The 11,647-nt window shown below is 43.5% G+C and overlaps 2 protein-coding genes across 4 annotated transcripts; one reads left to right on the top strand and one right to left on the bottom strand.

The window, feature by feature from the left end:
- Window positions 1–700: 700 nt before the first annotated feature.
- nusap1 (nucleolar and spindle associated protein 1) lies at window positions 701–7,515 on the top strand. Of its 2 annotated transcripts, none has more exons than XM_046307752.1 (12): window positions 701–1,071; window positions 1,205–1,258; window positions 2,148–2,321; window positions 2,419–2,596; window positions 2,881–2,976; window positions 3,177–3,289; window positions 5,169–5,216; window positions 5,310–5,545; window positions 5,757–5,920; window positions 6,566–6,685; window positions 6,873–6,975; window positions 7,164–7,515. In XM_046307752.1, the coding sequence occupies exons 1-12, from the start codon at window positions 994–996 to the stop codon at window positions 7,249–7,251; spliced, it is 1,452 nt and encodes a 483-aa protein (XP_046163708.1). In that variant the 5' UTR covers window positions 701–993; the 3' UTR covers window positions 7,252–7,515. The 2 variants fall into 2 exon arrangements, with proteins under 2 accessions (XP_046163708.1, XP_046163707.1); XM_046307751.1 differs by having other exon boundaries at window positions 774–1,071; window positions 2,145–2,321.
- ndufaf1 (NADH:ubiquinone oxidoreductase complex assembly factor 1) lies at window positions 7,131–11,634 on the bottom strand. Of its 2 annotated transcripts, none has more exons than XM_046307753.1 (5): window positions 11,371–11,634; window positions 10,069–10,596; window positions 9,322–9,507; window positions 7,817–7,891; window positions 7,131–7,721 (listed from the first exon to the last, which is right to left on the bottom strand). In XM_046307753.1, exons 2-5 carry the CDS (start codon window positions 10,567–10,569, stop codon window positions 7,581–7,583), a joined length of 903 nt encoding a protein of 300 aa, XP_046163709.1. In that variant the 5' UTR covers window positions 10,570–10,596; window positions 11,371–11,634; the 3' UTR covers window positions 7,131–7,580. The 2 variants fall into 2 exon arrangements, with proteins under 2 accessions (XP_046163709.1, XP_046163711.1); XM_046307755.1 differs by having other exon boundaries at window positions 11,586–11,610.
- Window positions 11,635–11,647: the final 13 nt, after the last annotated feature.

Raw genomic sequence — 11,647 nt, 5'->3', positions numbered from 1 at the left:
CAACAGGCCCTGGTGAGGAGAACTGACGTCTAGTGAGGCTGAGATCTAGTATGAAGGAGAAGGGGATTCGGGAAATTAGTTTAAATAGTATATTGAGTAAAACGTCATATTAGATATCCTCTCAAATATTTAGTTATCTTTTTTTAAGAGCAATAGGGCTGGCAGGTAGGATTTCGTTTTTCCCTGTCTCTGGCCCACACTCCAGTACAGTAGGTGGTGGTAATGCACCATAACGTTGGATGCCAAACAATAACCAATGCCAACCGATAAACCACCAATGAAGAAGCCAGTTGGCCAACCGTGCTCGAGGGGTCTCCGCCCTACGTTTAGTACGAGTTACTCATAGGTGCAGCGTTTGCTGGTTCAAACACCTCTCAGACACTAGTAATATTCCATTGGATTTCTTGTTGGCAAAACATTAAACACCTAACTAGTTAGTTGTAATGGAGCAACTTACTAAGACAAATTGAGTGAGTTTGACATGTTGCCTCTTCACATATCGCTCGGGAATCAGCCCACACTGTTCCAATCGTCCTCAATGGAAAGTTGCTGGATGCCCAAGAATGGCTTGGTTCACTGACTCATTCTCCAGGCTTTGGTCATTTGTATCGCAGTATTGAAATGACTCGAAATCATACATGTTTCTATTATTTTATTTAAAATGTCACGTACGTTATTTCAACTTCTGACCCAAAACATATATTTTATTAAGTGTCCTTTTTCGGTTGTTTTATTCCGTGTTTTTACTGCCATCTAGTGGAGAACCGAGGTGCTAATATAAATTAGTTTTGATTGGTTGCGAGGTACTTCCGTGTACATCCGCCAGCCAATCAAATGTCTTATACTCCAGTTTTTTGAACCTGAGCATTTTAACCGTCAGGCGCCACAAAATAAATTGTCTGTGAGTCGGAGCGGATTAGATAAAAACGTGTTCAAGCGACAAACTTAATTTCTTTTTTTTTTCTTCGGTAAAACACGAAAAAATAAATAAAAATGGAATTGGATTCCATGAAGTATGCCGAATTACGCAGTCTTGCGAAGGAGATTGGGCTCAAAACCTCAAAACTGAAGGTACCATAAATCGTAAACAGTAACTGTATTGGGTTGTTTGTGGGTTAGCTAACGTTAATTTACTATATTTATCCATCACGTTGTTTTGCAGTGTATAACCTTGCTAACTTTGTGTTTGTGTTTTTTTTTAAAGGCTGATAAACTTCTGAAGGTGATCAAGGAGCATTTCCAGCAGCAGGGAGATGTTGTGCGTTAAGTTCTGGCTTGAAGCTCCCTCCAACTTCTGTTCAAATTATCTTTATTTCTTTATTTTTTCCTCTCTCTTTCTCGTTTTTTGTTCTTGTTCTATTTGACTTAAAATCACAATTTTTTAAATTTGTCACATGCGCCTATAATACAACATACTTTACAAGCCTTTTAACCAACAATGCAGATGTGTAAAGGTATTTACTAAATCAACTTGGAAGTAAACTCTGGATAAGAGCGTCTGCTAAATGACTTACATGTAAATGTAAACAAGAAAATTAGAAAAATGACAAATTTTTTAAGAGCAACAATAAAATAGCAGTAACAGGGCTATATACAAGGGGTACAGGTACAGAGTCAAGGTACAGATTAGTCGAGGGTAACATTTACATGTAGGTAGAGGTAAAGTGACTATGCACGTACTTTATACTACTACATTGATTACCGCATAGGGCTCCTGAGTGGCGCAGCGGTCTAAGGTTCTGCATCTCAGTGCTAGAGGTGTCACTACTGTCCCTTGTTTGAATCCAGACTGTATCACATCCGGCCGTGATTGGGAGTCCCATAGGGAAGAGCACAATTGGCCCCGTGTCTTCTGGGTTTGGCCGGGGTAGGCTGTCTTTGTCAATAAGAATTTGTTCTTCACCGACTTGCCTAGTTAAATACAGGTGTAAATTGATATCGATTACTGCGTTGTTGGGATAAGAACTTCTTTGCAAGAACGGCATTTCACTGTAATTTGTGCACTTGACCTTTAAAAAGCGCAACTTATTACACTTCTACGCGATCCGCAAGGTACACCGATTTCTCCTTAACTTTCTTTCCGTGTGTTTTATAACTAGCTATGTTTGCGTTGTAATTTTACAAACCTCTGGTTGTGTATTTAGCAGGGAGATGAGACTGGCATCGCTGCACAGGATGACATCAACTCAACCCAGGAAGTCAACAATTCATCACAGGTTGACGATGAGCCTTTCCTAAAACAACAAGCTCGGGAGTTTGTTACCAAACGTCGCGGTAGAGGGCGACCGAAGAAGAGGAAGGAGCCTGAAGATGAGGAAGAGGTGTGTGTGTGCCCCGACAGTGGTCTCCATGTGTCTTTATGTTAAGAAAGGATATGTGTTTGCTCTGAGAAACTGAACTATGGTGTTTTTGATCTAGATCTTTGAGAAGCTGGTTGAACCCAGAATCGACCAAGGGAGTGTTAAGAGAAGGAAAACGTCTGCCGCTAATGATTCTGGGGTGGCAGCACCAGTAGAGGAGTCACAGAAAACCAATGTTCAGACACAGCCTGAACCTGGCCACAAAGATGCAGCCGCAGCAGTGACTTTTGAGAAAGGTTAGTCTGGTGGACGTGGAAGTGTTTTATGTAGAGCATCAACTCTGGTTTCAGTAACATCATTAGGGTGGCAGGTAGCCTAGCAGTTAAGAGCATTGGGCAAGTAACCAAGAGGTTGGTGGTTCAAAGACCAGAGTCGGTAAAAAAAATCTTTCTGTCCTTGAGCAAGGCACTTACCCTAATTGCTCCTGTAAGTCGCTCTGGATAAGAACATCTGCTAAATTTACTAAAATGTTTTTAAAAATAAATAATTATTGATCACATTCTCATATTGCTTTGCATAGGAGAGGGACAGAAGGTGGGGAAGCCAGTAGGAAAGATCCCTCGCCACGAGGGGCTCCTGAAGAGGACTAAGTCGATGCTGAAGCCTACGACACCAAGTTAGTCATCTGAATCATATGTTCTGTAGCTACAGGATCTAAAACATTCAAGATAAAACATTGTTTTAGGTCCTTGCTTGAAACAATGTCTGTCTGGGAATATATTAAGCCTCAAGATAAGTAGTGAAAATTCTGACCTGGGGGAGAGAAGAAAAGAAAAAATATATATATTTATATTATTTACACCCTTTCTATTGTAGACTTCAGAAAGCTCCACGAGGCACATTTCAAGAGGATGGAGTCAATCGATTCATACGTGGAAAGGAAGACCAAGCAAGTTGATTTGTTCAGAAGTTCCGTGAAGGAACTGAAGGTAAATGAACTATATCCCTCAACTCTGGACCTTAAAGCCAGTTCCACTGTGTTTTTTAATCAGGGACTAATTTAGACCTGGGATACCAGGTGGGTGCAATTTTAATTATCAGGTAGAACAGAAAACCAGCGGTCTCTGGACCTCGCAGGGTCAGAATTGAACTACACTGCTTAAAAAAAGTAAAGCGAACACTAAAATAACACATCCTAGATCTGAATGAATGAAATATTCTTATTAAATACTTTTTTTCTTTACATAGTTGAATGTGCTGACAACAAAGTCACACAAATTATCAATGGAAATCAAATTTATCAACCCATGGATGTCTGGATTTGGAGTCACACTCAAAATTAAAGTGGAAACCCACACTACAGGCTGATCCAAATGTCCTTAAAACAAGTCAAAATGAGGCTCAGTAGTGTGTGGGGCCTCCACGTGCCTGTATGACCTCCCTACAACGCCTGGGCATGCTCCTGATGAGGTGGCGGATGGTCTCCTGAGGGATCTCCTCCCAGACCTGGACTAAAGCATCCGCCAACTCCTGAACAGTCTGGGGTGCAACGTGGCGTTGGTGGATGGAGCGAGACATGATGTCCCAGATGTGCTCAATTTGATTCAGGTCTGGGGAACGGGCGGGCCAGTCCATAGCATCAATGCCTTCCTCTTGCAGGAACTGCTGACACACTCTAGCCACATGAGGTCTAGCATTGTCTTGCATTAGGAGGAACCCAGGGCCAACCGCACCAGCATATGGTCTCACAAGGGGTCTGAGGATCTCATCTCGGTACCTAATGGCAGTCAGGCTACCTCTGGTGAGCACATGGAGGGCTGTGCGGCCCCCCAAAGAAATGCCACCCCACACCATGACTGACCCACCGCCAAACCGGTCATGCTGGAGGATGTTGCAGGCAGCAGAACGTTCTCCACGGCGTCTCAAGACTGTCACGTCTGTCACATGTGCTCAGTGTGAACCTGCTTTCATCTGTGAAGAGCACAGGGCGCCAGTGGTGAATTTGCCAATCTTGGTGTTCTCTGGCAAATGCCAAACGTCCTGCACGGTGTTGGGCTGTAAGCACAACCCACACCTGTGGACGTCGGGCCCTCATACCACCCTCATGGAGTCAGTTTCTGACCGTTTGAGCAGACACATGCACATTTATGGCCAGCTGGAGGTCATTTTGCCGGGCTCTGGCAGTGCTCCTCCTTGCACAAAGGCGGAGGTAGCGGTCCTGCTGCTGGGTTGTTGCCCTCCTACGGCCTCCTCCACGTCTCCTGATGTACTGGCCTGTCTCCTGGTAGCGCCTCCATGCTCTGGACACTACGCTGACAGACACAGCAAACCTTCTTGCCACAGCTCGCATTGATGTGCCATCCTGGATGAGCTGCACTACCTGAGCCACTTGTGTGGGTTGTAAGACTCCGTCTCATGCTACCACTAGAGTGAAAGCACCGCCAGCATTCAAAAGTGACCAAAACATCAGCCAGGAAGCATAGGAACTGAGAAGTGGTCTGTGGTCCCCACCTGCAGAACCACTCCTTTATTGGGGGTGTCTTGCTAATTGCCTATAATTTCCACCTGTTGTCTATTCCATTTGCACAACAGCATGTGACATTTGTTGTCAATCAGTGTTGCTTCCTAAGTGGACAGTTTGATTTCACAGAAGTGTGATTGACTTGGAGTTACATTGTGTTGTTTAAGTGTTCCCTTATTTTTTTTTGAGCAGTGTGTATAATAGAGGTGGTGTTTGTGTTGTGGTCAAGGTGGGGGTTTGATGTTCAATCTCAAATAAGCCCAAGGAACTATTAATTACAAAATAGCATAGCTAATTCATAAATTTATCAAATGGTTAATTATATATTGTATTTTTAAATTCTTTAGGTTCTCTCCGATAAGACTCTTTCTCGCCCGACTGAAGGAAAAACGGGGGTAAGCAGTACATATTGAATCTTTTTTTAGCATCTTAATTGATTCCTATTCAATTGTTGCTTGGTGTGATCAGTCCTTGATTGTGTTTTCCAGATGTCGAGCTGTGCCTCCCTGTTCAGCCCAGCATCCCAGAGACCTGCCACAGACCAACGCAGACAGACCCGATTCTCAGGCATCAAATCTGCCACTGATAAAAGTAGACTCTCAGCCAGCAAGCCAGCTACAGACAAACTCAGACAGACCCGAGTCTCTGGCACCAACTCCCCTCAGAAGGACACTGTTGTTCCATTCAGACCCACAGTCCTGTCCACTTGCAGGATCAATGTCCGGTGAGTCTTTAAAAAAAAATATTGGTCTGATTTAGTTAGTACCAAGTACTTTACAGTGCTAACTGAAAGTTCTAGGTAAACCTCTAGTGATGAACTTCACACCATGACGAGTTGCTGCAAAATAAAGTTAACTCACTAGCTTTATGTTCAAGGTGACCGTTTTCTAGAATGAAATGTTATAGATTAAGTCCAACTGTTGGTTTGTGTAAAGGTTCTCTCAGGCTACTCAGGATAATGAGCACAAGAGGCCCATGGTCAAGACCCCGGCGCGCGCGTCAACCCGTGTGGAACTCGTCACTCCTGGGAAAGAGACTAAAGTTGGCGGGAAACGTGAAGTCAACAAGCCCTCTGTTCCCTCTAGCACCAAGACGCCAGGTAACGTCCTCTCTAGATCTAGATCACGTTAAATTTAATTTCTATGTAGTCTTTACTTTGCATTATCATTATCTATTATCCAGTATCATTATCTATTATCATTATCTATTATCCATTATCATTATCATTATCCAGTATCATTATCTATTATCCAGTATCTATTATCATTATCTATTATCATTATCTATTGTCCAGTATCATTATCTATTATCATTAGCTATTATCCATGATCTATTATCCAGTATCATTATCATGATCTATTATCCAGTATCATTATCCATTATCATTATCTATTGTCCAGTATCATTATCCATTATCTATTATCATTAGCTATTATCCATTGTCATTATCTATTGTCATGATCTATTATCCAGTATCATTATCTATGAACCATTATCATTATCTATGAACCATTATCTATTATCCATTGTCATTATCTATTGTCCAGTATCATTATCCATTATCTATTATCATTAGCTATTATCCATTGTCATTATCTATTATCATGATCTATTATCCAGTATCATTATCTATGAACCATTATCATTATCCATTATCGTTATCTATTATCCATTATCTATGCATTACAACTGAATTGATTTCTTCCTGTTAACTTTGGTATTTGTCCCTTTTTTCTTTTATAAGGAACAGCATTTGTGTTCAATGCAAACACCAGTGTTCTTTCTATCACTCCTGGAACCAACAAGGCCAACTTTGATCTGAAGGCCAGTCTCTCTAAGCCTCTCACCTACAAGCCTCACATGGGTAAGTCAATAACGCCCCGGTTTATCCGTGTCTGGCCGACAACGCCCCGGTTTATCCGTGTCTGGCCGACAACGCTCCGGTTTATCCGTGTCTGGCCGACAACGCCCCGGTTTATCCGTGTCTGGTCGATAACGCCCCGGTTTATCCGTGTCTGGTCGATAACGCCCCGGTTTATCCGTGTCTGTAGGGAAGCTGAAGCCTTATGGAGAGACCAAGGAGAACACAGTTGACCAGTCTCAGATTGTTCTTTCACACCAGAAGAACTACAAACAGCACCCGGTTCAGACAAGGTCAGTGTCGGGAACAAAAAAAAGTTAAAAGTGGAGGGGGAATTTGAGTAATTGAATTCCCAGCTTTTGTCAATCGTTCATTGATTACTCAATGAAAAAAAAGTCCAAGGGAACTAATTGAGTCTGTCCTGAAACTTGTTCTCTTTCCGACTGGCTGTATTTATTTCCATATTTTATTTTTATTCTAGGGAGGAAAGGAGGACAAAACAGACTGAAGACAGGAAGCAGAAGAAAGAGAACATGCTTGGAGCCAGACGAGGCCTCGTCATGACCTAATTATTGTCACTCTCCCCCCCCCCAACCCTCCAACCCAACTCTTCTGTAAAGATTAGACCCTGTTTTTACTGCATCTGTCCTCTGTACTGTTCTAAGCTGTTGTGATTGTTAAATTTTTACTCTGTAGTTCCTCAAACAACTTCACTATTACTTATTGTTCACATTAACATGTTAACTATTTGGGTCATCTGTAATTCACGTGTTTTACAGTGCGTATAAGTTGTTGTACTTGTTCCAGAATTGTAAATACATGTAGTAAATTTGGCATTTCCTGAAGCAGATTTTTTTTTGGGGGGGGGGGCGGACTTGGTGGGTGATGCTTGTTGTCCTCAGACTTCAGGGTTCCTCTTGTATACCTCATATGCAAACTCTTCTGTGTGTGCAAGGTCCTTACACACGGCAACAAAATCAATCTCCAGTTGAAATGGACCGTCTGCCTTGTCACCCAACGTTATTCCTATGGTGTTGACCTAGGAGCACAAAATGGACATTAAGAGTTGCAAGTGAATCATCATTTTACCCTTGTCTGAGTACTATGTAGTATTTAGAGTATCATTTTTCTTACTTTGTCCAACCAGAGAGGATGTTGATCATCTTGTACCCTCCCGCGACTAGAGAGGAAGAATTTTGAGAATGGAATCTGTAAAAGTGCAATCAAATGTTAGCACTCAAATACTTCTGGACCAACTAAGATCACACGGTGATAGCCTCGGTCATGTCCTATAGTAGTCACAACTAAGATCACACGGCGATAGCCTCGCTCATGTCCTATAGTAGTCACAACTAAGATCACACGGCGATAGCCTCGGTCATGTCCTATAGTCACAACTAAGATCACACGGCGATAGCCTCGGTCATGTCCTATAGTAGTCACAACTAAGATCACACGGCGATAGCCTCGCTCATGTCCTATAGTAGTCACAACTAAGATCACACGGCGATAGCCTCGCTCATGTCCTATAGTAGTCACAACTAAGATCACACGGTGATAGCCTCGGTCATGTCCAATAGTAGTCACAACTAAGATCACACGGCGATAGCCTCGGTCATGTCCTATAGTAGTCACAACTAAGATCACACGGTGATAGCCTCGGTCATGTCCTATAGTAGTCACAACTAAGATCACACGGTGATAGCCTCGGTCATGTCCAATAGTAGTCACAACTAAGATCACACGGTGATAGCCTCGGTCATGTCCTATAGTAGTCACAACTAAGATCACACGGCGATAGCCTCGGTCATGTCCTATAGTAGTCACAACTAAGATCACACGGCGATAGCCTCGGTCATGTCCTATAGTAGTCACAACTAAGATCACACGGCGATAGCCTCGGTCATGTCCTATAGTAGTCACAACTAAGATCACACGGCGATAGCCTCGGTCATGTCCTATAGTAGTCACAACTAAGATCACACGGCGATAGCCTCGGTCATGTCCTATAGTAGTCACAACTAAGATCACACGGCGATAGCCTCGGTCATGTCCTATAGTAGTCACAACTAAGATCACACGGCGATAGCCTCGCTCATGTCCTATAGTAGTCACAACTAAGATCACACGGCGATAGCCTCGGTCATGTCCTATAGTAGTCACAACTAAGATCACACGGCGATAGCCTCGGTCATGTCCTATAGTAGTCACAACTAAGATCACACGGCGATAGCCTCGGTCATGTCCTATAGTAGTCACAACTAAGATCACACGGCGATAGCCTCGCTCATGTCCTATAGTAGTCACAACTAAGATCACACGGCGATAGCCTCGGTCATGTCCTATAGTCACAACTAGGATCACATGGTGATAGCCTCGGTCATGTCCTATAGTAGTCACAACTAAGATCACACGGCGATAGCCTCGCTCATTTCCTATGTGCTGTGTGAGACGCAAACCATTGAAGACAGTTTCCTTAAACGAAAAGCCAAAACCAAGCAAGGGAGACTGGGAACGCAACGTTCAGATGGAAATGGGCTGTAATGAAACTAAACATGCCTCTAATATGTAGACTATGGAATCATAACGTCTCTATGTCATGTCATTTGCAACTGAAAGTGTCCCTGGCTAAGCTGTACCTTGACATCTTGCCAGTAAGGTCCTCCCCGTGTGTACAGGAAGTAACTGTACATGTCGTCCTTCTGGTGTGAGAAGTAGGTCTCCGCACCGACGTTAATCATCCATGGTCGCCCATCACCACGGATACGCAGGTGCAGGGTGTTGAAGTTGGACCAATCGTGATGCTTCTTACTGTCAAACGAACCCTAGAGAAAACATGTTATTTTTTGGGGGGGGGTTAACATCTTGCATGTCCATGCTTCCCAAGGATGAGTCATGGAACTGATGGAGGGGGGTTTGAACTTGCAACCTTCCGGTTACTAGTCCAACACTCTAACCACTAGGCTACCCTGCCGCCCCTACACTCTAACCACTAGGCTACACTGCCGCCCCTCCACTCTAACCACTACGCTACCCTACCTCCTCTACACTAACCACTAGGCTACCCTGCCACCCCTCCACTCTAACCACTAGGCTACCCTGCCACCCCTCCACTCTAACCACTAGGCTACCCTGCCACCTCTACACTCTAACCACTAGGCTACCCTGCCACCTCTACACTCTAACCACTAGGCTACCCTGCCTCCCCAGCATGGCCATGCTTCCCACTGATGGAAGGACGTGCTCCATGTTTGGCAGCCGTTTAATCTCACTGGGGAGGAAAGACTAGCCTGAGTACCGTTGTTTGTATAATCATGCCAACTCATTGGCAAGAGGGCAGAAACGGACTGGCACCCGGGCTAAATTAAGACAACATCAGTACTAACCATGGGCGGTTTGGAACGTAGAGTGCAGTATCCACTATATCGTGTCTCTCCGTCCCTGGGGGCAGCAGAACAGAGGGTCCCATACATCAGACATGTAGCGTTGTTCCTGCCTAGCTTCAGATAGGCCTCACTCCTCCCGCCGATCTCTTGGTCTGAAGACACTGTCCACTGCTCCAGGCTCTCTGGCCCTCTGAACTCCCAGACCACCCTGGTCTGTTCCAGGATATGTTCAATCAGTGGCTTTCCCTCTGGCCCTGTCCAGCGGCCCAGAACCTCATTCTTCAGCAGAGTAAAATGCTTTCGTATCCCCTCCACACCTTTATTGAAGTCAAACGTCTTCCATATGGGGGTGTTGTCCTGTGTCTGGCCTGGCCGTCTGTACTCTCCTCCAGAGATAGCCCTCCATCCCACAGATAGGTGTGGGGTCAAGAGTCTCTGTTTGTAGCAGGATCCAAGAAATCTCACTGCTGGGGTGAAATGTGTAGCTCTTGACACTGCCATAAAAAGTAATCCTGGTTTCTTGCCTTACTGTTGGGGTGGGGGGGGAGACAAAAGTGGTCGTTAAGGGTTGACTGTCAAGAGGAGCAAGTACAATGTCACAGCCAGGGCATTATCATGTTCATTGCCATAGGTATCCCTTGATCATCTCACTCAGTTCCATTACACAAATGACGATGACGACAGCATCTTCTGTAAAAAGGTATGCTTTGTTGTGCCGCGACGCTCAGTCTTATATTTCATATCGGCAAGAAATCAATTAAATTGATTACACACCGTTTATAGGGTTAGGATTCCCACACGGCCACATCTCCATGTTACAGCGCTTGTTTACGGAAAACAGGGAAGACAGTGGACAACCTGTGCTAGGTACGCCACAAACGTGTTACTTTAAAAAAAAAGGTACTGTCTGCTGCAATTGTGTTGACCGGTTAAAACTATTGACATAACTATAAACGTGTATTTTGCGTTTGAGAAATTATATTGATGTGATATTAAAGTATAGTGATTTGTTTCAACACATGTAGATGAGTACTTGGCTGTTTTGATTTACAGAGTCAATTCGCCCTTTATACAAAAAAGACTTAAGGAGTAACGTTTGGCTCCTTTAGTGAAATATTTGGACTAAGCCATTTAGCTAGATGACCACATCAACAGTCTGTAACAGGACATCCAGGTTCTGGTTAATAGTCATATGAAGACAAGCTAAGTGAACAACAGAATGTACAATATCAATCAACTCATTTTGATAGCAGGAAATGCAATGTTTGTGTTTTTATTTCTTCTGTCGTTAACGTTACTTACCCGGTGACTGACAACTGAACTCGTTACCGGTTGGATCGGGTCTCACGAATTTATTTACGAATTTATTTACAAACAGACCTTAAGTAAACAGCATTGTGTTCTTCACTTTGTAGCGTAGAATAAAAATCAGTATAATCTCTAACCGATTTTTATAAATGTGTAATCATGATTATTATTATTATTTTTTAAATTATTTTTTAAATACGGAAGCGTACCAATCCAAGGTTGTGTTCCGTCCGGATAAAAGTCCTACCTGAAATCACTGCCGGTGATTTTT

The sequence above is a fragment of the Oncorhynchus gorbuscha genome, linkage group LG17, assembly GCF_021184085.1.
Source record: "Oncorhynchus gorbuscha isolate QuinsamMale2020 ecotype Even-year linkage group LG17, OgorEven_v1.0, whole genome shotgun sequence".
NCBI lineage: Eukaryota > Metazoa > Chordata > Actinopteri > Salmoniformes > Salmonidae > Oncorhynchus > Oncorhynchus gorbuscha.
Note: the sequence above shows the minus strand (reverse complement) of the source record. Positions and strands in the feature narration are given on the sequence as shown.